Raw genomic sequence first — 27849 nt, 5'->3', positions numbered from 1 at the left:
TGCACACACACACGTATGCATGGGCCATCCTCGGGGTCCTTGATGGACAGCAATAAAAGATGAACTTGACCGTTATCTGTTTGACTTATCAGCGTGACCCGTATCACATAAGCTTTGTTACATTTCACACAGACACAGAGACTTTCAAGCAAAAGTGTGTTTTTGCAATTTACATATATTAGCATAGTATTCTTACACATTTAGATTTGCAGTCGGTATTTGAGGGTATACACTTATAATCTAATTAAACTAATAAAGACAAAAACGTACAGGGGTGCTGGAGCCTATCCCAGCTGTCTTCGAGCGAGAGGCGGGGTACACCCTGGACTGGTCGCCAGCCAATCACAGAGCACATATAGACAAACAACCATTCACACTCACATTCATACCTATGGACAATTTGGAGTGGCCAATTAACCTAGCATGTTTTTGGAATGTGGGAGGAAACCGGAGTACCCGGAGAAAACCCACGCATGCACGGGGAGAACATGCAAACTCCACACAGAGATGGCCGAGGGTGGAATTGAACTCCGGTCTCCTATACGTATAAATCATTCATTCATTCATTTTCCTTCATTAGCATAGGAGTATATTGTATGTTTGAAGAAATTAAGATGGATGTCTGCATTTCAGGACATATCACCAAATGAAGAGAAGATGTTTGATGCCTCCATTGCTGAACCTGGGACAGTGGACAGGTAAATACTTCCACATGACCATCACACTTACTTTCTTCTAAGTGCCATGCTGCACCAGTGAGAAGGAGTCCAATGGAGGTTTGAAGCAATAGTGACCAAGGGAACATTTTCCAAGGGCTAGTTAAAAAAAAAAAAACATCAGGCTGCACTTTGGAGACCTCTGGTGGCGTTGTAAAGCAAGTACAGTTGCCTTGTAAAAGTAACCCCAGGATGTGAGGATTATGAGAATGAAACCAGCTAGAGATGGACTAAGGATAACAAAAAAAGAGCAATATCAAGTATTAGTGTATTAACGGAACTAGACAAAGATGGCGGGTGTCGTTGCCTGACGAGAGATCGGTGTATGATTACACTCAAAACACATTAAAACATACATTATGTAATTATTTACTGCATATTAATCTGACATATCTGTATCTCTTAGGCTTGCAGATGACAAACTGCTAGAGAAGTTGTCATCTCCCCCCTCATCACAGAATGGTCCTGCCGGATCCTTTTCAGGTGAGCAATATAAGTTTTACTATACACGTGGCTCACTCCTCCCTCTCAAAACCCTTCAGCTATCTTGCCGTTGATGCTCCTCTCTGATTTTGGATCAGTATTGGCAATAAAAGTGATATTTGAAGGATAAAATGTATAGGTAGTCACCACTACCGAGTCATGGTGTAGAAGTTGCATAGTAAGTTGAACTTTTACATCCCACAGCAACTATGGTGTGTTTAAGGACCGGCGAACAAAGTGCGAAGTCTCATCACTTGACTAAAAACAACATTATCAATGAAGCATAAAGATGTACAAATTGTGGGCTTTTTTAACAGTTGTACATGTATGCTGTACATTATTATTATTATTAATAATAATAATAATTATTATTATTATTATTATTATTATTATTATTATTATTATTATTATTATTATTATTATTATTATTATTATTATTATTATTATTATTATTATATAAAAATAATATAATGTTAATATATTATATATTAAATATATATATAAATATTTTATTATTATTCATTATTATAATAACTGTAATACAATTATAACAATATAATAATATAATAATAATGATAATGATAATGATAATGATAATGATAATGATAATGATAATATACTTTTATGACCAGAATTTCAAAAAGTCTAAAATCCAATTATGTGAAATCAAGGCCTTAAAATGTAAAAAAAAAACAAAAAACCAATCACTTAAAATCTTGAAAGGTTTTTTTAATGAAGCATAAAGATGTAAAAATTGTGGGCTTTTTTTAACAGTTGTACATATATGCTGTACATTATTATTAATAATAATAATAATTATTATTATTATATACAAAATTATATATATTATAATAATATATTAATATATTACATATATTCAATATATTAAATATTAAATGTATATAAAAAGTATTTTATTATTATTAATCATAATTATAATAACTGTAATATAATAATAATAATAATATATTCTGACCAGAATTTCCAAAAGTATAAAATCCAATTATGTGAAATCAAGGCCTTAAAATGTAAAAAAAAAACAAAAAGCAAATCACTTAAAATCTTGAAAGGTTTTTTAAAATGAATTTTCTTTTGTACACTTCAGTCTCGCTGTTTCTATTGTTTCTATTTTATGACATAACTCCAAAATGGAACTAAAGTACCTGTGCACCAGGTAAGCATTTATCAACCAACTAGCCAGTGGCTGCCGCTGATATTTCTTCATGTAATCATAAAGTCTGGCTTGTTGCAATTTCCAGAGACCATTGTCATTATGCCTGGTGAAAGTAAAAGTGAAAGTGAAAATGTGCAAGCAATAGTTAACTTGGGTTTTGGTTAAGTCCCATATTATGTATTCTTGGTTGTTTTACCCCAGCACTTTAACTCCATCTTTGTTTATTTCCTAGAAGTAACCTTCTCCCACACTCCTGTCCCTCTGAGAGAGAAACGGCAAAGGAACATGGAACGTCAGCGAGCCTATAGCACCTCTTCTCTTGCAGCCTCAGTTGGCCTACCGTGCCCCCTCACGTCCCGGGACAGCGGTGCGCTTGAGTGGCCTACTAGCGAGGGTCTGAGTCAAGCCAACCAGGATGCCATACCAGAGAGCGACGGAGACAGGAAAGGTGCAGCACTCAGCCTGGACGGCCATCTTGAAACCTTAGTGATGGACAAACCCACAAGGCACAGTTTGAGCCAAGACGCGATGAAGGACGCTGCAAGAGAGAGAACATTTAGTTTAGACCAGAGAGGAGAACGTTGTAACGAAAAGGAAGTCTCAGCAGTGACGTCGTCACCGCACATGCATTTCCAGTTTGAGTCCACACCGTCCTCTCATCATCAGTCCATCCACCAGCACTTGTCCCCACGGAAAACGCCAGCTCTTGACGGTTCTACTGACCTGCAACCAACATCACGGACCTGCCACGAGGACCTAGATGAGGTCTTTCTCCAAAATCCCCCTCCTCCATCATTGCCTCCTCCCGTCAAAGAGACTGACATCATGGAGGACTTCCCTCCTCCTGCTCCTCCCATCCTTGAGATGAATAAGAACGTCTCCCTGCAGAATGCCGCAAGGTTAGTCGAACAATCACATTTCTTTGACAACTGGTTGGCCGAGCAGATAAAATGTGATCAACTCATATGGATCTTCCTACCTTCTCCCCATTCTCCACCAGCCTTCCTCCATCTCTCAAAGCGCAGTCGTCCACCCTCACATCCACCACGTCGTCTAGTTTTTCCAGCCTGGATGTGGACAATTTTGAAGAGGACCTCAACCTTGAGTACGAGCCGCTGCTCAAGAGGGAAAAGACGGCAGAGGAGCTTCGAGTGGAAACGCTGTGGAAGAAGCTGGTGGGCGTGTTTTGATTCTCATGTCATTTATTCTACATGTTTGGCATACGGGCATGCCTTCGCCTATCAGCTCCTGTTTGTTGTTATTGTCTACCTTTGCTCTTGATCAGGGGTGCTCATTAAGTCGATCGCGATCTACCGGTCGATCGCGGAGGTGGTACTGGTCGATCGCTGGTCGATCGCGGCGTGATATTAAAAAAATATCATCCCAGCATCAATGCCGTCACTTGATTGATATACAGGGCAGCCATTCAGATGACAACTGAATGTTGCCCTTCGGGCAACCAATCAAATCAAACAACGTCTCTAAGTGCAGCAGAACTTACGATGTCAGCCTATCATCCATCCCCGTTACTTGATTGACATACAGGACAACCAGTCAGATGACAACTGAATTTTGACCTTTAGGTCACCGCTCATGCGTAAACAACGATGCTAAGTGCTAAGCTAGTCGGCGAATTGCGAGATTTTAAGCCCTCGCTAAAGTTTATGGTCACTAAAATGAGTGAAGGAGCTGGACCAAGTAAAAAGGCAAAAACATATCACTTCCATACGGATATGGAATATGATACGGATATTATGATACGGATATTATCCATGACTGATAAACATTTGGAAGTGTGCTTGAGGCTGGCTATCAGCAGCTACTGTCCGGACTATGCATCCCTGGCTGGTTCAATTCAGTGCAAGTCATCAAAGTAAACTCAGGTAATTACAAAAAAATGTAATAGTTAATTATGTGTGTTTTGCAATATTGGCTCATTTGGTTATGTAAGGTACATCAACATACATTGTACGTACAAATAATCCTCAATACATTTGAAAATAAATAGATGTTTTGCATTTTTGTAGTGGGTAGATCATTTTGACTCGGTCATTTTAAAAGTAGCTTGCATGCTGAAAAAGTGTGAGCACCCCTGCTCTTGATAGTTAAAATTCCTCTGTGTTGACTCACCAGGTGTTGCAGGATCGCTCTCTGTCATCCATCTTCCAAACAAGGGATGGTAAATCAACTGTGGAGCTCGTGGAGGGGATCTTTCGAAACAGCAGACTGGGTGCTAAAGTGCCTTGGCAAGGCAGCAACATGAATGACAGGTATTTGGATTGAAGGACGTTAAGACAGTTGGATTCACACAGCGGAATCAATAACACGACAAGACACAAAATTTAAGTGAAAAACACTAACCAAGGTTCTCCCCGTGCATGCGTGTGTTTTCTCCGGGTACTCCGGTTTCCTCCCACATTCCAAAAACATGCTAGGTTAATTGGCGACTCCAAATTGTCCATTGGTATGAATGTGAGTGTGAATGGTTGTTTGTCTATATGTGCCCTGTGATTGGCTGGCGACCCGTCCAGGGTGTACCCCGCCTCTCGCCCGAAGACAGCTGGGATAGGCTCCAGCACCCCCCGCGACCCTTGTGAGGAAAAAGCGGTAGAAAATGAATGAATGAATGAATGAACACTAACCAAGGTTCCACTGTATTAATAGATGTTACAGGAAAGGACAATTATAAAATTCACCCGCTGCTTCTTCTTCAGTTTGCTACTTTCCGCCACTATTTCAGTCCTGCCCCTTCCGCTACGTAGCCTATGTAGCCTATTGCCGGGGATGAGTGTCTATCACCGCACACTCAGTATTTTGGAGTACAACGTTCGGGTACTGCATTTTGCTGTACTCCTCAGGGTGAACGTACTAATGCACATGAAGTGTGAGAATGGAAATACAGCTATAGAGTGGCTTTTGATTCCAGACCCAAAGTAGGATTCAATATTAATAAACGAAATATTAGAGCATAGAAAACCTACTAGAGCCCTCTAAACATGAAGTAACACCCCTATAGTCAGTCACTTTTACACTCATTCATTCATTCATTTTCTACCGCTTATCCCCACGAGGGTCACGGGGGTGCTGGAGCCTATCCCCTACACCCTGGACTGGTCGCCAGCCAATCACAGGGCACATATAGACAAACAACCATTCACACTCACATTCATACCTATGGACAATTTGGAGTGGCCAATTAACCTAGCATGTTTTTGGAATGTGGGAGGAAACCGGAGTACCCGGAGAAAACCCACGCATAAACGGGGAGAACATGCAAACTCCACACAGAGATAGCCGAGGGTGGAATTGAACTCGGGTCTCCTAGCTGTGAGAAAATAAGCCATTGAAGACGTAAATAAGACTCTGTGTATGTGTGTTTCTATACGTGCCTTTCAGACGTTTGGACAGGAAGTGACAGCAGTGATTCAGAGTTGAGTTTTAGCTGGAGTACGACCACGACAGTAGTCTGTGTTATTGTTATGATGATGATCACTATTATTACTATTATTATTATGTTATTATTGTGCATGTTGTGAGATAATTAATTATAAAATAATCTAAAGGCCTGTCTTTAACGATGAAGTCTGGTGCATGTTACTACTGACACCTAGTGGCCAGGGTACACAACAGTTTATCCGGGTCTTGTATTGCCTTGGTGTTTTTATATTTTGGTTCATTTGGAACATTTTTATGATTTAAAATGCATAATTTAGGTCAAGAATATTAACATTTGCTTAAATATGCATTGTTTGGACTAATAATAGGCCATAGTAGATAGACATAGACATAGACTTTCTTTATTGTCATTGCACAATAACACAGCAGTGAAGTTGCCAACGAAATGTCGTTGCCTGGCTCCCGTGTAATAATAAATAATAAATAATAAATAATAAATAATAAATAATAAATAATAAATAATAAATAATAAATAATAAATAATAAATAATAAATAATAAATAATAAATAATAAATAATAAATAATAAATAATAAATAATAAATACAGGGTGTACCCCGCCTCTCGCCCATAGACAGATGGGATAGGCTCCAGCATCCCCAGCGACCCTCGTGAGGAAAAGCGGTAGAAAATGAATGAATGAATAAATAATAAATAATAAATAATAAATAATAAATAATAAATAATAAATAATAAATAATAAATAATAAATAATAAATAATAAATAATAAATAATAAATAATAAATAAATAATAAATAACAAATAACAAATAACAAATAACAAATAACAAATAATAAATAATAAATAATAATTTTTTTTATTATTGAACACTGTTTTCTATTGAACACTGAACCGGTTGGGACTTAGTGAGCTCTGGTTTTAGAAAGACTGTTGGGGGAATTTTCATGTTTCACGTCTCCCGTCCGCTACTCACCGTACCCTCCCAACGACAATGGGACAGCTTATGCTAAACAAAGCCAAACACATTGACCTTCAGTCAATTTTTTTAGCCACTTTTGTATGAATTCATTCAATAAATAACAAGTAAGAAGAGTTGAAGTGTAGTATTTGATACCTTATTAAGAGTTCAAGCCAAACACAAACACACTAGGACATTTAACACTTTAGGACATTTCACTCGCTAAATGTACTGCAAAAAAGGTCAGTAAGGATAATTCATAATGCCGCCTACAGAGAACACACTAACTCCTTATTTCTAAAATCACAAATACTTAAACTTGCTGATATAGTTCATCTTCATAAGCATGCATAAAGCTAAAAACAACCAATTAGCTAAAAATGTCATCCAATACTTCTCTACAAGAGAGGAGAAATATGATCTCAGGGAAGAAGTACATTTGAAACACTTATATGCTAGGACTACGTTATGCTAGCCATAGCATTTCAGTATGTGGAATCAAACTATGGAATGGATTGAGTAAGGACCTCAAACAATGCACAACGATGAGCCAATTCAAGAAACAATACAAGCAGTTGATGTTTGCTAAATACAAGGATGAAGAGTCTTGAACCAGTCATGATGTGCTATATATATCACTATATTGACACTTACTATGGTACACATTATGTCATTGGATGGTCATATCACCTCGTACTTCGGTACGTTATTTAAAAAAAAAAAACCTTAAACTGTGTTATGGAAAGCAGGAAGTGAACAAATGTAACAGTTACTGATTGTAAAAGTACCAGATTGAGGGGAAGGATTTAATAAGCTTTTTTTTCTTTTTCTTTTTTTTTTTGTCACGTATCGAAGTATGTGACAAAAAAACAAACAAAAAAAACCTTAAACTATATTAGGAAAGCAAGAAGTGAACAAATGTAACAGTTACTGATTGTAAAAGTACCAGATGGAGGGGTAGGATTTAATAAGCAGGAAGGAAGGGAGGGAGGGAGGAAGTAAGAAAGGGAAGGGACGGAGGGGGGAAGGAAGGAAGGATGGAAGGAAGGAAGGAAGGAAGGAAGGAAGGAAGGAAGGAAGGATGGATGGATGGATGGAAGGAAGAAAGGGAAGGGACGGAGGAAGGAAGGAGGAAGGGAGGGAGGGAGGAAGGGACGGAGGGAGGAAGGGAGGAAGAAGGAAGGAAGGAAAGGTGGGAGGAATGGTGGAAGGAAGGAAGGAAGGAAGGAAGGAAGGAAGGAAGGAAGGAAGGAAGGAAGGAAGGAAGGAAGGAAGGAAGGAAGGAAGGACAGATGGATGGATGGAAGGAAGGAAGGAAGGAAGGAAGGGAAGGGACGGAGGAAGGAAGGAAGGGAAGGAAGGAAGGAAGGAAGGAAGGAAGGAAGGAAGGAAGGAAGGAAGGAAGGAAGGAAGGAAGGAAGGAAGGGAAGGGATGGAGGAAGGGAGGAAGGAAGGAAAGATGGAAGGAAGGATGGAAAGAAGGAAGGAAGGAAAGGTGGAAGGAAGGAAGGAAAGGTGGAAGGAAGGAAGGAAGGAAGGAAGGAAGGAAGGAAGAAAGGAAGGAAAGGTGGAAGGAAGGAAGGACAGATGGATGGATGGAAGGAAGGGAGGAAGGAAGGGAGGAAGTAAGAAAGGGAAGGGACGGAGGGAGGAAGGAAGGAAGGAAGGATGGATGAATGGAAGGAAGGAAGGATGGATGGATGGAAGGAAGGAAGAAAGGGAAGGGACGGAGGAAGGAAGGAGGAAGGGAGGGAGGGAGGACGGAGGGAGGAAGGGAGGAAGAAGGAAGGAAGGAAGGAAAGGTGGGAGGAAGGAAGGAAGGAAGGAAGGAAGGAAAGGTGGAAGGAAGGAAGGAAAGGTGGAAGGAAGGACCGAAGGAACGGTGGAAAAAAGGAAGGACAGATGGATGGATGGAAGGAAGAAAGGAAGGAAGGAAGGAAAAAAGGGAAGGAATGGAGGAAGGAAGGGAGGGAGGAAGGGACGGAGGGAGGAAGACAGGGAAGGGACAGAGGAAGGGAGGAAGGAAGGAAGGAAGGAAGGAAGGAAGGAAGGAAGGAAGGAAGGAAGGAAGGAAGGAAGGAAGGAAGGAAAGGTGGAAGGAAGGAAGGAAGGAAGGAAAGGTGGAAGGAAGGAAGGAAGGAAGGAAGGAAGGAAGGAAGGAAGGAAGGAAGGAAGGAAGGAAGGAAGGAAGGAAGAAGGGAAGGGACAGAGGAAGGGAGGAGGGAAGGGATGGAGGAAGGGAGGAAGGAAGGATGGAAGGAAGGAAGGATGGAAGGAAGGAAAGGTGGAAGGAAGGAAGGAAAGGTGGAAGGAAGGAAGGAAGGAAGGAAGGAAGGAAGGAAGGAAAGGTGGAAGGAAGGAAGGAAGGAAAGGTGGAAGGAAGGAAGGAAGGAAGGAAGGAAGGAAGGAAGGAAAGGTGGAAGGAAGGAAGGAAGGAAGGAAGGAAAGGTGGAAGGAAGGAAGGAAGGAAGGAAGGAAGGAAGGAAGGAAAGGTGGAAGGAAGGGAGGGAGGGAGGAAGGGAAGGTGGAAGGAAGGGAGGGAGGGAGGAAGGGAAGGTGGAAGGAAGGGAGGGAGGGAGGAAGGGAAGGTGGAAGGAAGGGAGGGAGGGAGGAAGGGAAGGAACTGTGAACTGATTATGGGATGCACTCAATTGTAATCTGATGCATGTTCAAATGAAATAAAAATACCATTTAAAGTGTATCACACGGGGCTATGGTCATGGTTAATATCATTTCTACTACTACTATTTTTAAAGGAATAATCCAGAATAATTGTTCTTGCACCCTGCACAGGATGGAGGATGGTTTCAGCACCGACGTGGATCCAAGGATGGAGATGGATGAGGGTGGGAAAGACATCAACACCAAGAAGGTAGAAAAGTTTTGTGCGAAACAAAATCTATTCATGTCACGTCAAGATGGCCTTTTCCCTGCATTTCCCTCCGTGTCCATTAGGTGGAGCTGTGTGACGCACTCAGGTGCAGTTTAGTGGCTCTGCGCCAAGAAAAGGAAGCTCTGTGTGAAGAGCAGAGGCGGCACCAGGCACTCGGGGCAAGCATCGAATCCCTGGTGCACAATCTATGTAAAATCAACGAGCGGGACAAGTACAGCATGTTCATTGGTACTACCTTTGGTACTACAGAAGGCAAAATGGGGCCACTTGGGCTTGAATCTGCTGTGAAACCTTCACTGGATTTGCTTTACAGGAGATCTTGAGAAGATCATGAACCTGCTGCTGTCGCTGTGTAGCAGGCTGTCCAGGATTGACAGGTCCCTGCTTGCTCTGCAGCGAGAGGAGGTCCCACAGGAGGGCACATCAGAACAGAGGGTGAGACGTCACTGGATAGGTCTGCATTCATTTAGCACCCCCTGTGACCCTCATGAGGATAAGCGGTAGAAAATGAATGAATGAATGTCTACATTATTGGGATTGTAAATGTGACTATAGGGGTGTTATTTCATGTCTAGAGGGCTCTAATGTTAAAAACCTTATTTAGAAGGTCCTAAACACTTATTACGGTTGGGTATGGAAGCAATAACCATAATAAATGAGGGATCACTGTATTTATAAATTGTTGCTGATTTCAGATTTTTGGAGGAAAGAAAATGGTGGGGGGGGGTCCACTGTACTGTTTTTGTTTGGCTTTCAAATGAAGATTTAGTTGGCATTTGTGCAGTAAAAAGAAATGAAAAAGAGACAAAGTGTAACCATGATAAGTTTTATCAGGCGCCATTTTAGTTTTTGACATTTTTGACCCGTGCAAATTTTCCTGAAAGCTTGTTTTGTCTCATCAGGATTCCCTCCATCAAAAGCGCTCTCAGCTCCTCAGCCAAACGGAGGATGCTTGGGAACTGAAGGAGAACCTGGACCGGCGGCAGCGCGTCGTTCACGCCATCTTGCTAGGCTACCTCACTGAACCCCAACTCCAAGACTACCGCCATTTTGTCAGCACCAAACCCTCCCTGCTGACTCGCCAGCGGAACCTCGATGACCTCATGCGTCAGCGAGAGGAGCAGCTGACGAGGCTGGCAGAGACCCTCCCGCCAGAGCTGGCGTCGGCCCGGGATCGGTCTGGAGGATCTTCTCGTTCATCCCCGAACCCCACCCCTTGCTCCTCCCCCTTCCCACAGCTGACTTCTGGCCCCTCCCACTCGGTCAGGCCCACCACAGTAACATCACTGTGATGCCATGAAAGAGTGGGACAGGAGAAGAAGAGTGGATCTATGCATAATGTCACATGATAACGTGCCTCCTTCTAGTTACACCTGACTGAATGTTTCACCTGACAATACATCCTATATTATCTCCTTATGGCTCTGAAAGAAAAGCTTCCATTTTGGTTATGTCCACTGTACATCCAAGATACGTCGGGTTTAAGGGTGAGCTCTTTATTTTACCGTAATATTTCACAGATTTGTTAGCAGTATCTAAATGATATCAAGGTAAGTGGACCATAAGTCGCTGGCAAAGGCTGAGGAGAAATGAATGTTGAATAACAAATGGACTCTAATCCTCATGCAGGCATGTTAGGAGCCAGAATTCACAGTCAAATATTGTATTTGCATTTTTTCCCCATCACTAATGAGAGTTTGCCATGCAAGGAAAAACAGCTATTTTGCTAAAAAATGAATGGGGGCAGGTTTGCTGGGGGCCAAAGACAAAATAAGAATAAAAAAAAAATGCCACTAAAATTTGATTCCGCTTATTTTTCAATGGAAACATTTGATGTCAATGTTGAGGAGTCCAAAGATTCTAATCGTATGTGTCATATTCCATATTTTAAATGACCCCCAGTTGATTCATATAGAGTACAAAAACAACCAGAAATCCATCCAACCATTGTCGCTTATCCTCATTAGGGTTGTAATTATGCTGGAGCCTATCCCAGCTGACTTTCACTGGTCGCCAGCCACATTTGGATATAATTTATTGATTTTAAACCAAACAATAGATGAGCTGCGTATTAATGTCATAATGAATGAAACAGGACGTAGCATTATTTTATTGTGGTCTAGTTGCTTATTCGGTGTGTCTTCCTGGTCTTTGATAAAACATCTTTCTTAATCCAAACTGTCAAAAGGTTGAAAAAGCAAGTTTTATTTGAGTATTACTGCACTTATTCACTGAATGCAATGTTGTCAGAGGTTCTTTGTTACTCTCAAATGTCTACTAAAGGACCGTATTTTATCCTCCGCCTACAAATTTGACTTATCTTTGTAGTTGGAGAGCACATTGTAGGTATTGTCAATATGTCCTATTGTCCAAATATCACACCCGGAAAGCCTATCACCCTCATTGTTCCATTTAGTCTTAGACACAAAATATGAACTCATATGTTTGACTCGTGTGATTTGGCGTTTATATAGTGAAAAATGTCTCGGTTTTGTTTTGTTGGGGATTTTTTGCTAAATAAAAGTATTTTGTAAGTTCTGTGAGTGGTCTGTGGTGTTCATGCTCAGTTCAGGTTGCCACTGTCATACAATGTGTTTGGATTTATTGGGGGGGGGGGGCGACATGAAAATGTATTTATTTTACAGTAGAGTTGATTATATTCATTCATTCATTCATTCATTCATTTTCTACCGCTTATCCTCACAAGGGTCACGGGGGTGCTGGAGCCTATCCCAGCTGTCTTCAGGCGAGAGGCGGAGTACACCCTGGACTGGTGGCCAGCCAATCACAGGGCACATATAGACAAACAACCATTCACACTCACATTCATACCTATGGACAATTTGGAGTTGCCAATTAACCTAGCAGGAAAATTTGCACGGGTCAAAAATGTCAAAAACTAAAATGGCACCTGATAAAACTTGGTTTTATGTTTTTTTATGGTTACACTTTGTCTCTTTTTCATTTCTTTTTACTGCACAAATCCCAACTAAATCTTCATTTGAAAGGCAAACAAAAACAGTACAGTGGATCCCCCCCACCACCATTTTCTTTCCTCCAAAAATCCGAAATCAGCAATAATTTATAAATACAGTGACCCCTCATTTATTATGGTTAATTGCTTCCATACCCAACCGTAATAAGTGTTTAGGATCTTCTAAATAAGGTTTTTAACATTAGAGCCCTCTAGACATGAAATGACACCCCTATAGTCACATTTACAATGTAATACCCAATAATGTAGACATTCATTCATTCATTTTCTACTGCTTTTCCTCACGAGGGTCACGGGGGTGCTGGAGCCTGTCCCAGCTCTCTTCAGGCGAGAGGCGGGGTACACCTTGGACTGGTGGCCAGCCAATCACAGGGCACATATAGACAAACAACCATTCACACTCACATTCATACCTATGGACAATTTGGAGTCGCCAATTAACCTAGCATGTTAATTGGACATGCAAACTCCACACATAGATGGCCGAGTTTGGAATTGAACTCTGGTCTCCTAGCTGTGAGGTCTGCGCGCTAACCACTTGTCCGCCGTGCAGACCTGAATTGATTATATATTCAATTCAAATGACAAATTCAAAATGCATTTTTAATCTCACATGGAGCATCTACTGTACATATTTTTTATTTATTTACAATAATACGTATTTTAACGTATTGAGGTCGGAATTAACGCATATCATATTTTTATCAGAATGATAATTATCGGACATCCTTACTATAAACACTTGCTTTTGTTCCATTTTTCACAAGCTGAACCCCACAATGTAAAGTTTCTGCGTACACAAAAGGCCCGTTTCCCACATATTGTTGACCTCAGGTGTGCCTTTGGTCGGCCATGTTTGTGATGCTCTGGGTCTGCATATACGGTATTTGAAGCAAATTACATTTTAAAGTGGCCTAAGGCAACAATAATTGTGTCACACCGGTCAGGTGAATGGATTATAAATTACTAAGATTTAGACAGATTTGTCAACAATATTTGTGTGCATAAAAAAGCTGCATTTACATTTTGTATGTGTATATATTTTATATTTAGAATTTATTTGTAATGCTATATGTAATTAAAACTTGTAGATGTAGTGTGTAAAATAAAAATAATTTTAATTTAAATAGTTTTTCATAGAATGTGTTTTTATTATTAAATACACATATTTAATACTGGACATGCTAGTATTTTGAACTGTGAATATGATTAAAGTTTAAAGAGCAAACATGGGCTAGATGCACTACTTCCGGTTCACCTGCTCCAGGCAGGAAGGGGTTAAATACCTGAAGTGGGCGAAACTCGGTTCACTCCCGACCTTCGAAACCAGCAAGAAGACTGAAACAAACAAATCCGGAATGGCCACGGATTTCACACAGGACTCGGTTTTACGTTTTATCCAGAGTAGAGGCGGCTCGGTGAGGAATTCGGACCTGCTACTGCACTTCCGGGGCTTCCTGCGGGATCATGCGGAGCAGGTCCAGAACCGCGAACTCTTCAAGAAGTTCGTTAACTCCGTGGCTACCGTCAAACAGGAGCACGGAGCCTCGCACGTCGTTCTCAGGAAGAAATTCAGAACTTCGGCACCAGTCGGAGGTGGAGGTGGAGGTGGAGGCGCTACTTCCGGGACTGTCGCCGGGAGGACGTCTGAGCCCTCCCCGGAGAAGGCTGCCTTGAACCCGGCGTGGGGCAGAGGGAGGGCTCGGCAGAAAGAGGCGCCAACACCCACTGTGCTGAGTGGAGACGTTGGCATGAAAAATGTCTTACCTGTGGCGGGTATCGTACTCAACAACAACAATAACGTCCAAACTAATTTGAACCAGACACCACCACCACTTTATCAACCTCAACTCTCAGTCCAGAGGGGACCAGAAACCAGAAACCAGTACCCTCATGTGGGGCCACAGAAGGCGGCCTCGGTTCAACATATCATAGAAACCGAACCCAGTCTTCATCAGGGTCCGAGTCCTTCTCAGCCACGCCGGGCCAGACACAGGCAGAGCTACAAAACCGCAGTCTCCTATGATGATCAAGATCAAGATGAAGATGAAGGGATCCAGATGAGGCCAGGAGGCCATCTTGGCCCCGTCACTGCCTCCACAACACATCAGCCTCAGAATACCGTTCCCAAGATTTACATCCAGAATGTGGAGCAGGGAAAGGGGCCGGGTTTGGGGTCGGGGAAGGAGCTAAGACCACCCAAGCAGAGTTTGGACTTTGCATGTCTCCATGAGGAGGTGATGCCCACCCGACGTAGTCTACCCGCAGAGCGCTCCTTGCCAGAAGTGGAGGAGGAAGGACGGTCCTCGCATCCTGGAGGTGCTCAGTGGGATCACAGACAACCTGAGCGGGCGTGGATGTCTACCAGCCACAACAGCATCTTCTCGCCTTCATTTCCTGCTGGCCTCTCCTGTGGTGATGATAGGACGCTCTCCGGCCCTGGAGGAGCAGGATGGAATGGCAGCGCTGAGAAACCACAGGTGGTGGCAGGTAGATCAAACTTTTTATATTAATATCTTCGTCCAGAAGAAGCCACCTTTCACTTTCATTTTCTAACATTAGAGCCCTCTAGACATGAAATAACACCCCTATAGTCACATTTACAATGTAATACCCAATAATGTAGACATTCATTCATTCATTTTCTACTGCTTTTTCCTCACAAGGGTCGTGGGGGTGCTGGAGCCTATCCCAGCTGTCTTTGGGCAAGAGTCGGGGTACACCCTGGACTGGTCGCCAGCCAATCACAGGGCACATATACATAGACAAACAACCATTCACACTCACATTCATACCTATGGACAATTTGGAGTGGCCAATTAACCTAGCATGTTTTTGGAATGTGGGAGGAAACCGGAGTACCCGGAGAAAACCCACGCATGCACGGGGAGAACATGCAAACTCCACACAGAGATGGCCGAGGGTGGAATTGAACCCTGGTCGCCTAGCTGTGAGGTCTGCGCGCTAACCACTCGACCACCACCCACTTTTCACTGGAAATATGCTTTTTAACATTATTAGAGCCTCTAGACATGAAATAACAGCCCTATAGTAACCTTTTACACTTGTTACCCAATGAAGTTGCCACACGGTGGACGAGTGGTTAGCTTGTTGGCAAAGCAGTTAGTTAGTTGGCGACTCCAAATTGACTCCAAATAGGCCAAATTGACTCCAAATAGGTATGAATGTGAGTGTGAATGGTTGTGTATACGTGCTCTGCCATTGGCTGGCAACCAAAGTCAGGTGACCCTAATGAGGATAAGCAATGGAAAATGGATGGATGGAAGACATAAATACATAAAGACTTGGACTCCATTGTGTTGCTGGAAGTGTTCCCTGGGGGAGCTAATTGAGGGGCGGACAGGAAGTGACAGCCGTCATTAGGGATATAATTCAAACCTGCAATGAAAGCCTGTTGTTCCGGCCAACAAGCCTAGTGCTTGTGTGACAATACTGACACCTAGTGGCCAGTTTAGAGTACTGCATCTCTTTACAACGTCTTATATTTGTATTGTACTTCATGTAGGCATCTTTTTATGCTTGGAAAGCCTTAATTTAGGGGGGGAAAAGTCAGTAATATTTCCTTCAGTATGCATTTTTTATTAATGGTCATATTCAACAATCATCATAACGATTGGATGTTGTTGTCAGTGGACGTCTCCACTGACTACAGAAGAAGAAACAAAGGCTGCGTGTCATCTTTGTTGTCTCTCTTATGTCATCAGGTGACCTGATGGGCGGCGTAAAGAGTGAAGAAGACCTCCAGCGAGCTCATGGAACAACAAAGCTTGGCTATGCGGCGCATCACGCTGACACCAAGGTCACGACATCCTGGCATCGCTCGACAGGTCAGCTCCCCGACAAACTGCATTATGAACAATTTATAAATACATAAATTAGGGCTGTCAAAGGAATTTCAACACAGTAGTGGTCGCTATGGAAACGGACAGAAACCAGCTGCAAGAAGGTACAAAAACAATGCCGTTATGTGATTGTCATTTATACAATGGTATCTTGACATGTATGTTGTTAAGCCCATATTCCCAAAATTGATATTTACATAAAACGTCATGTAATTATCATAGTTCCGTATCAAATCGGTTTACATCCTTACTTATTTCTATTCGCGATTAAATGTGATTAATTATGATTTAACTCCAGACAAGATGCGATTAACCGGCAACTCAGGTTTGTGGTGTTTAGGTGAAAAATCATATTAGTAGCAACTCTTTTTTTTCGGTGTCTGAATATTTTAACTTTTTTCATGAATAATCTTTGTACATTTTTGTTTTTGTAATATGATGGCTTTATTCCCGTATATATTTTGACTTTATTCCCATAATATTCAAACTTTTTCCTCAAATTTTTCTAAATTTACAACTTTTTATTTTGTTTGTTTGTCATAATATTAAAACTTAAGAAAAAAAATTCAATATTTATAGTATGCATTACTAAAATATGTTTTTTTCTCTTAATATTTTGACTTTATTCACATAAAATTCCGTCTGTTTTTTTTTTTATTTAATTTCCCCTCAATTTTTTATTCTTGGACATTTTCTTTTCATATTATAATTTTATTCCCACAATATTTTGCCTTTATTCCCATAATATCCACACTTTTTCCTAACGTAATTTTCCAAAAAATTTTCCATTTATTTTGCTTAGTTTGTTTCTCATATTTCGCTTAAAAAAAAAAGAAAACTTCATGCGTGATGAGATTCAAACATTTTAGTGTAATACTGTATTTTTATTTAATTCTTGTAAAATGAATGCTGATTGTTCTCCCAAGTGGCCCCCAGGCCACACTTTGGACAGCCCTGCTTCACAATACAATTGCATACCAAATTGCAGAGGCTTGTGACGAAACGTCTGATGATCAGATCTTCTACTGACGAGGTGATGGCCTCTTCTAGGTGATCTTTATGACGACCACGAGTCAAGCGATGGCTCCACTTCTTCACCGGCGGCCCATCAGCGGCCGACCCTCGCCAGACGTGTCAGCAGTCGGCTACGAGGCAGAATGTGCCGCAGCGTGGGCGCCGACCTGGACCAGCTGCTCCACGACGAGGCCGCTCCGGCCAGAGCTGGAGGGAACGAAGCGGCGCGACTGAACCGCCTCCATCGGATCTCGTCCTCGCTGAGCCTCCGCTACAACCTGTCATCCTCGTCGCTGTCGTCCTGCTCCACGCCGTCCCGCTGCAACAGCCTCGCCGACCTGGCGGAGGGGGCGGAAGCGACAGGAAACAGTCCTCCGGCAGCAACCAGCACTCATCATGAAAGCCCCAGCAGACAGGTGAGACAGTAGATTAGGACCTCGGTTCCTCCCTCTCGTTCTGGTGGGTTTTCAGTGTTGAGGGTTGAAATAAAAAATAAAAAAAGCTTAAAGCTTCTCAAAACATAAGCGTTCAAATTATGTGTCATAACCGCCAAACGTCACAAAACAAATACTTACTTTTTTGAATGATTCCCTGGAGGGAAATGGCTTGATGTTTTATTTCTGCCACAGTCGTTGGTTCCTCTGGAGCCCAAGGAGCATGCCTGGCTGGTAAAGGGGGCAGCGGGGGCGTGGCCAGACATCTACTCCCTGTTCAGGGAGGACCCCTCCCTTCTCAACAGACGAGACTTCATTTCCGGCTTCACTGTGCTGCACTGGATTGCCAAACACGGCGACCACCGAGTCCTCAACACCCTGTGGTACCCCTAGTGCCTTCTTATTCTTCTTAGTAGCTTCATTGTCTGTGAACCTCTGAATGTGAAGACAATCACAATGAACACTCCTTCTATCTCACTACGTTTACTTCCCGTTTCTTTTTCTTTTGCTTTCAGGTATGGAGTCCAGAAGGCAGGCTCCACCTTTGACATTAACGCCCGGTCATCATGCGGCCAAACACCTCTTCACATCGCCGCCATGCACAACAACAAGAACATGATCCGCTTGCTGGTCAACAAGTTCCACGCGGACGTGAAGCTGAGGGATACGGCGGGGAAGAAGCCCTGGCAGTACCTGAGCCACAGCGCACCCGCGGATGTGGCGCACATGCTGGGAGCGCCCATGCCCGCGGCCAGGCGAGGAGAAGGAGGCACCCCGAGTGCAGACCACAGCGGTGAACAGAAGCCTCATCGCCGCCATCGCCGCCATCACCTGTCCTCTGCGTCTTCGGGAGAAAGACCCAGGACCGGCTCAGGTGCCAAAGTTAAACGATCAACATCAATCGCGGCGTTCCTAAAACACAAATCACTGAGTCGCTTCCACGGATATAAATCCGATGGCTGACGGTTCACTGCAGGAGTGAAATACCGTGACTAATCGCTCACTCACGGTGCAACTGAAATGGGTATTAACACAATGCTTACACACCAACACACATGCAACATTTTATAGTACTCATTTAGGATCCGCAAGGCATGCTGGACAGCCCACACAGGTAAGTTACCCAGCATGATTTGCGGGTTATAAATGGCTAAAATATTGTTTTGCATGAATATTAGTGTGTGAGCATCTATTTCCATACCCTTGTAGTTGATGTATCGCAGGGTAGCCACATTGTGTTAACGTTTTATTTCTGGTTGAACCGTGAAAAAGGCGATTTGATGACCTCCAGTGGTTTGGACTCTCAAGTACTGGCAAATACTGGCAGTTGGACTGTGCAACCAAACCTCAAAGCAGATGGCGCCGGACATTCGTGCAAATGTCCGCCTCTCTGTCGTGTTGATGTTGGATGTAGCAAGTGTGTTGATGTGAGGAAGTACGTAACGGGTGAAAAACTCCAAAGGTGTCGCACATAAACGGTAGAACAGGTGCATGCTAACTTGAACTGAAAAGCCAAAGGATTCGAGAGGAGCCATTTTGATATTTAAAATATCGTCAGGCTAAAAAAAAAGTCCCTACAGTCGCTGGTGAGTTTTGGTATTGATTTTACCGTACAGTATTTGTACAGTCACTTCATATTAAATGACAAATGAACGTGTCTTTTTTCGTGGATTGTTTCATAAAGTGTGATGGATAATTTGCACTAGAATCATACTGGCTCACAGTAAAGATGGCTGCATCATCATTAGACAACCATCCCAAAGACATTAAGCCTTTATGTTGAGTTGTGTTGAGCAACTGTGAATCAACATTAACTTCTCTTCCTGCAGCAACCGTCTTTGTTGAACATCTGTAGGTCAGTGTAACTCGAGTCTTAGTCAAGGACCCATGAGTCGAGTTTAACTCTAGTCTTCCTTGAGTGCCTGCGGGTCAGGGAAACTTATATTTGCCAAGCAACCGTGCATCGGTGAAACACAAATCCTGGTCAAGCATCCATGAGTCAGTGAAACGGAAGTCTGTCAAGGACCCGTAAATCGCGTTTAACTTTAGTCTTTGTGGGGAACCCTTGACCGGTGAAACTTGAGTCGGGCTCAGTTCTCGCTTCACCACAACGGTCCAGTACAGGGACCGTATTACTGCAGACGCTCTGCCGATCCGCTTTTCGATCTCACTCGCCAACAAGACCCCGACATAACTCTCCACCTGGGCCAAGACCGCCACCTGTTTCCGATTTAGAACCAAGGATTTGGAGGGGCTGAGTCTTATTCCAGAAGCTTCAATCAGGTGCAAACCGTCCCAGTAAACGCTGAAGGTCACAGACCGAAGCGGCCATCAGGACCACATCATCTGCAAATAGAGATGGGATCCTAAGGCCCCTGAACTGGACTCCCTCAACTCCTCGGCTGCATGTACAAATTCTGTCCATGAAACTGATGAACAGAATCGGTGACAAACGGCAGGCTTGGAGGAAGCCAGCATTGACCGGAAACAGGCTGGACTTACTGCTGGCAATGCCAACCGAGCTCCAACTCCGGTACCCTTGTGAGGGTGTAGAGCTGGTCCAGTGGTCCACATTGCACCTCTTGTAGCCATGGTTGGACTAACAGGCGTACCCTTTAGCACACGGGAATCGGCTTTCCCAGGGGAAAAACACCAGTCGTCCTCGTAACAGCTTAGTAATTCCAATAAGCCCCCCCAAATAATACACATAGACACCATTGTTTGTTTTCATACTCTATTTGTGCCACAAGGTGCATTCAGGGACCAAAGAGCTGCATCCAACGGGCCCCTCCAGGAAGTAGAACAGAGCTTTTTGCAGTAATAAAAACATCTATGGATTAAACTCAGACACGCACACTTTTATGTTGCGTCATGTTAAAATGCCCTTATGGTTTACGACATGAGAATATATTAAGTAGAATTTCAATCTCTCTGGCTGGCAGTATGCCTCTTCCATCACATATAAGTATTTGATCCCTGCTACACACTTACAAAGACATCAACAGTCCATATGTTGGGTTTATTGTGACAATAAACAATAAAATTCACAAGGATGAAGGCCAGTTTTGAGGCTGTTTCTTGGCAACTCATTATTTCTACTATCACCACAGATTTTCAATGAAATTAAGTTCCACAGTAGTTTAGGTTTAGGATGTTTACGTGCTTGGTTTTATGTTTATTTTGAAACCTAGCATAAACAGGAAGGAGTGTTCGTGTCTTTCAAGTCGAGCAGGGGATCAAATACGGTGCTTATTTCCCCCAGTGTGTGTGTCCCGGCAGAACACAAGACTTTTCTACAGCAGTCATAACTTTACGGTTGTATTATAGCTTCTGGTTAAAGGTGAGGTTGGTACAAACCTGCCAAAACTTTCAGTTTTGTAATCAGTTGTCCAGTTGAAACTCAAATGCATCACCAAAACACCCTGAGAAGCCTTGGTTCCAACAAGCTGATAGAGGGAATGGCAAAGGATAGACAACACAGACTTTTAAATGGCCATCTTATGAAGCATCTTATGAGGAAAAAGTGCATGTTGCTAAATACGTCACTTTTTTCTCTGTTTGTGTTAACAGCGATGAGGGGAACATTAAATTAAGGGGTTAACAACAAATAAAAGTGAACAAACGTGAATACGTTTTTAAGGGATACTTTTATATTTCTATACTTTTTTTGTATTTGTCAAACAAATGTCATAATAGCAGCAGATTTTTTTTTTTTTTAGTATTTTTTTGGGGGCTCTGTTTTCTGGCCGAAGGGGGTGATGGGAGCTCAGGTCTACCTGAACAGACAATTTGTGCTAATCCAAACCATCTAAACCACTGAGGATGTTAGAGAAGCTGCATCTACTGCTTCTTATGTAAACGCAAACCTCTGATGGTGTTGCCGCTAACGACAGCAATGGGATGGTTCTGACCAGCACGACTTGGACCGGCGTTTAGGGGGCACCGACTGGCTGTAGCGGCGGGCAGGGGGAGGACATCAGGAGGCCTTCTTCACCTGCTGGTATTATCGCCCCCATTGCAGGTGACGCCCCCTCCTGGACAGCGGCGGTGATGTCTTCATTGTAGAGGCGTTTGATGCCGTCATAGAAGTCATCCACCTCCATCTCCTCCACCTGAACAAGAAGGTGCAAATGAAATATCTGGAGGATAAAAAGTGGGGGGTGCTCCAGGAAGATGAGGGCTGGTTTTACCTTGCGCTTTGTAGACACCTTGCAGCGCAGCGTGACCTTGTGCAGGTGGTTACGATGACAGGAGGACTTGGGAGGTGAGAGGAGAGCTGGGAGGCTGCCGTCGTTGGAGGAGGTGGGAGAGCCGCGGGGCTGCTGGCACACCCCTTCCTCTCCAGCTGGGGTCTGAGGCCGGCCTGGTGTGGAAGACTCAGTGGAGGAGGTGACGCTCCCTGAAAACAGCAGAATAAGGTTACTATACAAACTCACCGGGGGTCTCATCTTCGGGCGTAGAAAGGTTTTCCACCCAAAATTCACTTTCACTTTCTTCTCTCCAAACAGCATCATCTGACACTCGAGGTTCATGTAGTTGGAAGCAAAGTGATATATATACCAGGAGGGTCCTGGGTAGGAGCTTGCAGGGTGGTTTGGTTCTGACCGGGTTGGTAGATGTAGACGGTGTTTGGCGGCAGGGCAGCACTCGGTGCCGAAAGACTCCAAGCAACAAGCTCTCGACTTCGGATCAACTCAGAGGTGTCGATCTAAGAGGAGGGAAGGAAGATGAAGAACATTTCCACTTTTTATGACTATATTGATGAGGTATGCCTTCACAGTCTAATGAGATGGAATGCCAGGGCTGTCATTAGAGCTATTTGTTTACAAATACTGTGGTGTACAACTGACAACTGTGCTGTTTGGTTTTTCCACTGTCGGGAAATTGATCTCCTGATTTCCCTTCATGTGTCTTTATTATTATTTCATTATCAAATAGATCAGAACATGATTCCCCCATTGAAAATGGAATATTGAAACAACCTTCAGTATGATACAGAGCAGCCGAGCCACAATAACAATGTTTGTTCTCTTGAGACGAGTACCTGGGCCTTCTTTAGCAGCTCGATGGTGACAGCCAGCCAATCGGGACAGCAGGTCTCCAGCTCCAGAGTGAGGATAGCCAAGGCCAGCATGGATCCTCTCAGCTACACAACAAGAGAGGACAAACTTATATCGTACGTGTACAGACAAAAACATACAAATACATACAAAAGCAATCAACTAATACTGCAAATTTTGTGTGGCTTAGTCAAGCTTCAACAGGAGGGAAACAACATTGAGTGATAAGAGTCATAAGTGGAGAGGCAGGGTCTCACTGATGGGGGAATTCTGCCCACAATGAAGTAGTACAAGTCTTACAAGTCGTATCTTTAAATCTACAGTAAAGGAGCTGCTAGCAACTCGCTTAACATTGTTTAGGTTATATTACCCCCCTAGCAAAACGCCTACCTTAATAAGTGTGTGGTCTGCTAAACAGTGGTAGAGTCGGCGTGTGAGCAGGGCAAGGTGTTGGGACCGGTTCAGTCCCATCAAGGAGTCCAAAAGCCCAGAGGAACATGACAAGACCATTGCATGGAACTATGCAAGAAGACAATAGGGAATGAATAGAAAAATGGCAGACATAATCATCAATTATCAATGCAGTTCCTTTAAAACCTCAATACCCCTCACCAGTGTAGTAATTTCATACCATATAAACATAAATCATTCATCCATATTCATTTGTCATCTCGTCACATCAAAAGTGTCTCCATTCAAACGTTCCAAAAACATTACAAAAACACGCCTTTGCCAAGTACAAAAGGGTAACTTATGCAAAGTACACAACTAGAATACATCAGTTACTTATTAACCATTCATTACACTTGGCGGACAAGCACGGTATTCTTCACCAAAATACAATATACAACACCGAAAACTACTGTCACAGTAAATAATGGCATGTTTTAAACCAGGGTTTTGCAAATGCTCTTAACCTGGGACCCCCATTTTCCACTGGTCAATAAGTCCCCACTTAACTTTGATTCAGGTCAAACCAAGCATATCAATTTGGTTTTCATACATTGAAATCACATACCAAAATTGCACTAAATAAGAGCCCAAAATCTGATATTTCATCGATTTATTCCAACTGGCAATGACTATACAGTCATCCCTCACCACGTTGTGGTTCCAATGTTGCAGATTCACTCTATCACGCTTTTCAAATATATCATAATAAATCATGCTATTTTGTGGTTGAATACGGCTTATTATTAGTACGAAAATATGTTTAACTGTCTAAATTATCATGTTCAAGCAAAAAATTGGCTAAATGATCTAAAATACAAATACAAGACATTCAAATTGTAAATGTAGTACTCTACCCTGGTCACTAGGTGTCAGTAATTGTTCAATGAGAAAAGCACGAGACTTAATCTCTGGAACCACCAGGTTTTTGTGCTCCCTTACTGGGTAAAATGTCTTAAATGGCTTATTTTGTCTGATTGTATATACGACAATGGATGAAGGTGACTATGTGGGTGCTATTCCATGTCTTGGGGGCTCTAATAATGTTAAAAAAACAAATGTAGAAGATCGGAAACAGCCCTACAAAAATATTCAATTGATAAAGATAACTGCAATAAACAACGGAGTACTGTATACCAGTGGTTCGCAATTATTTTTTGTCATGCCCCCATCTGGGGGACAGGAATGTTTTGCCCCTTTCCCCATCCGTACTGTATGGACTGAAGTCAAAACTGACACTGGTGAAATGCAACAAAATGGAGAGCAGGGAAGCAGACACGCGTATTTAACAGTCAAATTCCATGCAGAGTATGACAAATTCATATATAAATATGCTAATCATAAAAGTCCTCTCTGCCTCTCATTGAGATCTATCCAAAGATATAACATATCTTGGGGTTCTTTTCGTGGTATGGGCTGAAGAAGGCAATCAAAATACAAGATTAACTTTGCAGAGCCTTAAGTTAACTTCCTTAAATCCTGTGCGCTTCATCATGAGGTTGTGATCATGTGCATCCAGTATGTGTAAATGTATGGATACATACTACGTGCAGGAAGTCCAGCGGCGTGGCATTGTGCAGATCCCAGTTGAGTTTGTCAAGGATGATCCTTTCCATCCTCAGGATGTCTGATGGAGAACAGCCACAGCTGCAGGAAGCAGCCAGCTCCCTCAGAGAGGGAACACACTGGGAGGCAGACAGATGAAGACGCTCATTCATCAGTATCACGCTCCTTGATTAGTTTCCATATTTAAAATTGTGTGCAGTGTTTACCTCATCTTCCTCACAGGTCTTGATAGCCAGGAAAAAGGAGGCGATGGCGATGCAGCGCAGATACTTTGGACGGGCCTGAAGACACGCAAGGCATTTTTAGGTTGTACAGTGGAACCTCTCTCAGAATGTATCAAATGGTTTATAACAATTAGAAATTAACATAATTGTAAGTGTAAGAAAGTTATTGATGTTGAAATATCGATGTTTTTATTGTGTTATGTAATGTGCTTATTTAACAATACTAGGGGTGGGAGGTGACACAAATATGAGATCACATGCTTGCACATGCATGCAGTCAACTAGATCATGTAATCGCTCCTCTCCAGTTACGCTTGGGGGGTGCACACATGCATGTGTGGGTTGGGAGGGAATCGAGGTGAACATCACCGACATAAACATATGCATGGACGCAGTATGGCAAAAGTTAATCATAAAAAGCAATTGAAATACACCAAAATGACCCACTCCTCTGCGTGCAGGTGATGAATTGGACATGGGTGAATAAGATCAATTCAATTGGTTAATCAAAGAGCAAGGTGTGGACTTCTTCTATATGGTGGGTATCCTTAAAAGCGTATGTTTCAAATTTTAACACATTAACTCAACCCCCGGCGGCACGAGTGATTAGCGCGCAGGCCACACAGCTAGGAGACCTGGGTTTGATTCCCATCTCTGTGTGGAGTTTGCATGTTCACCTTCCAAATACATGCTAGGTTAATTAGCAACTCCAAATTGTCAATAGGTATGAATGCGAGTGTGAATGGTTGTCGAAATGTGCCCTGCGATTAGCTGGCGACCAGTCCAGGGTGTACAGACAGCTGGGATAGGCTCCAGCATACCCTGGTAAGGATAAGCGGTAGAAAATGAAGCAATGAAATCAACCCACCTGTGCATGTCAGGCCCCCTTGTCAGAATAATATCCATATGCAAATCGATCCTCCCCATTTGTTTACATTGGTGATAATCAGTCAGTCACCTGTAACACCCAACTAAAGTGCTGCAATGTACTTCATTACCTTGATGGAAGCAAGGAAACGATCCAGTATGCTAACAGCTAACACCAGGGTTTCTGGGTACAGCTGCAGCCTGCTGTGGAGCTCCAAAAGCCAGCACACCGCTTCATCCCGCTGAGTTGGGGAGATATCTGTATCCTGCAATAACACATCAATAAACAACCGTCAGAACCTTGCATCGCCCTGCCTGCGGCAGACCAGTGGTGACCAGTAAGAACCGGTGAGGACCAGTGACAATTGGTGAGGTCTTCCCTTAGGAAGTCTCTAAGGAACCCATTTGCCAATAGGTCTATACACACAGATCCTTACAGCTTGATTTCCCCAAATGCAGCACAACAAAGTCTTTGTTTGAGCATATAAACACAATAAACTGGAACTATGTCAGCAATGCTGCAGTTGTTTTTATGGCACTGAAAAGTCCAGCTGCCTCCTTGACCTCTCAAATCAGTTCACATGTTAGATGTGCGTCAGTGTTCCCACGTACGGCCTTTTATTGACGTGTTTTATCAGCAATAACAGATAGATTGCTTTTGGCTATCATTTACTTGATAAGGTGAATATTCACTGGAATAGAAGCATTCCAACCTTTTTAAATGTGTCCACTTCCATTGAAATATAATATAATGAAAGTTATACTATACTGCTAATGGAAATACATGATGTAACATTACAAGTCATCCTCACCTGTGATGAGGGCTTCTTTGCCACATAGCCCTTCCACATCTTGGCTTCCCTCGACATGGCTTTTTCTAGAAGAAAAGCCAGCCTGTGGACTCCCCAGGGTTCGGTGATCTTCATTCTTTCCCACCCCGGTCAAGCCTTCCTCCCCACTGGATACAGCTACCTGTGCACAGGCACACAGGAAATGTATCATAACTGGACTGAAAAGTAACACTGTGATAAAATGTACTACATGAATTTGTTTGAAATTGCCTGGGAATTGGGATATACTCCTGTCAAGGATTGTATATGGCATTGACTCTACACATTGTCCGCATTTGTCTCATAAAACAACCTAATTTCAGAAAATACCCAGTACCAAAGTGGTTTCTGCTGTTCCATTGAGGAATGGAATAAAACAGCTACATTAGCTCTGGTGTTCACACAGCTAAGCTGCTTGACCTGACGTCGCAGATAACTTACAACGTACGTATATGTCAAGCTAACTTAATGTTTTAAGAGTTGAATTAGATATATACGACCATGAACATGCGTTACATTTGATTTATATATGTATATATATTCGCTGTGACAACGGCGGTAAGTTGAAGCCAGTACCATTTAAATACCCTGGCTTTCCCCGTATCCAGTAAGTAGACGGAGCCCAGAGCCTTACCTCCCCTGCGAAGCGGAGAAAACCCCAGTTGGATTTCATCCGGTCCTCTCAGTTCATTGATAAATAAATGGTGAAATAGGGGGGGCGATTTGAGGCTCAGTCGTCCATCTTGGCTTCCATTTGGGGATTTTGTTGCAAAATATAAAAATAAATAAAGGGAATGTAGACAGCAAGTGTCCACTTCCGAGGAGGGACTGGGGAGAGGGAATGAAACAAACCCCGCCCACCTCCAAGCGGACGGGGAGAATAAAACAAGTATACACTCTAAAAT

General features: G+C 42.8%; 3 protein-coding genes across 9 annotated transcripts in view; 2 read left to right on the top strand and 1 right to left on the bottom strand.

Moving 5' to 3' along the window:
- The window catches only part of shroom3 (shroom family member 3), a 66247-nt gene extending 54068 nt beyond the window's left edge, over positions 1-12179 (top strand). For 3 of the 6 annotated variants that reach the window (XM_058058489.1, XM_058058523.1, XM_058058514.1), the window contains 9 exons: positions 634-698; positions 1123-1199; positions 2606-3272; positions 3374-3548; positions 4507-4643; positions 9542-9620; positions 9704-9881; positions 9955-10076; positions 10544-12179. In XM_058058489.1, the coding sequence (XP_057914472.1) occupies positions 634-698; positions 1123-1199; positions 2606-3272; positions 3374-3548; positions 4507-4643; positions 9542-9620; positions 9704-9881; positions 9955-10076; positions 10544-10933 (1890 nt within the window). In that variant the 3' untranslated portion in view covers positions 10934-12179. Of the gene's footprint in view, positions 1-633; positions 699-1122; positions 1200-2605; positions 3273-3373; positions 3643-4463; positions 4644-9541; positions 9621-9703; positions 9882-9954; positions 10077-10543 lie in introns of those variants that run through there. The other 3 variants (XM_058058498.1, XM_058058505.1, XR_009120369.1) reach the window with 3 other exon arrangements.
- Positions 12180-13900: 1721 nt separating this feature from the next.
- LOC131106132 (ankyrin repeat domain-containing protein SOWAHB-like) lies at positions 13901-19604 on the top strand. The gene is made up of 5 exons (XM_058054932.1): positions 13901-15126; positions 16362-16484; positions 17550-17929; positions 18143-18330; positions 18463-19604. Exons 1-5 carry the CDS (start codon positions 13995-13997, stop codon positions 18908-18910), a joined length of 2271 nt encoding a protein of 756 aa, XP_057910915.1. The 5' UTR covers positions 13901-13994; the 3' UTR covers positions 18911-19604.
- A 1060-nt stretch (positions 19605-20664) lies between these two features.
- On the bottom strand, positions 20665-27800 carry ccni (cyclin I). Of its 2 annotated transcripts, none has more exons than XM_058054953.1 (10): positions 27579-27800; positions 26927-27086; positions 26246-26380; positions 25230-25304; positions 25002-25142; positions 23398-23526; positions 22992-23093; positions 22553-22655; positions 22138-22346; positions 20665-22059 (listed from the first exon to the last, which is right to left on the bottom strand). In XM_058054953.1, the coding sequence occupies exons 2-10, from the start codon at positions 27038-27040 to the stop codon at positions 21880-21882; spliced, it is 1188 nt and encodes a 395-aa protein (XP_057910936.1). In that variant the 5' UTR covers positions 27041-27086; positions 27579-27800; the 3' UTR covers positions 20665-21879. The 2 variants fall into 2 exon arrangements, with proteins under 2 accessions (XP_057910936.1, XP_057910928.1); XM_058054945.1 differs by having other exon boundaries at positions 22508-22655; positions 27579-27796.
- Positions 27801-27849: the final 49 nt, after the last annotated feature.

This window comes from Doryrhamphus excisus, chromosome 2, assembly GCF_030265055.1.
Source record: "Doryrhamphus excisus isolate RoL2022-K1 chromosome 2, RoL_Dexc_1.0, whole genome shotgun sequence".
Lineage (NCBI taxonomy): Eukaryota > Metazoa > Chordata > Actinopteri > Syngnathiformes > Syngnathidae > Doryrhamphus > Doryrhamphus excisus.
Note: the sequence above shows the minus strand (reverse complement) of the source record. Positions and strands in the feature narration are given on the sequence as shown.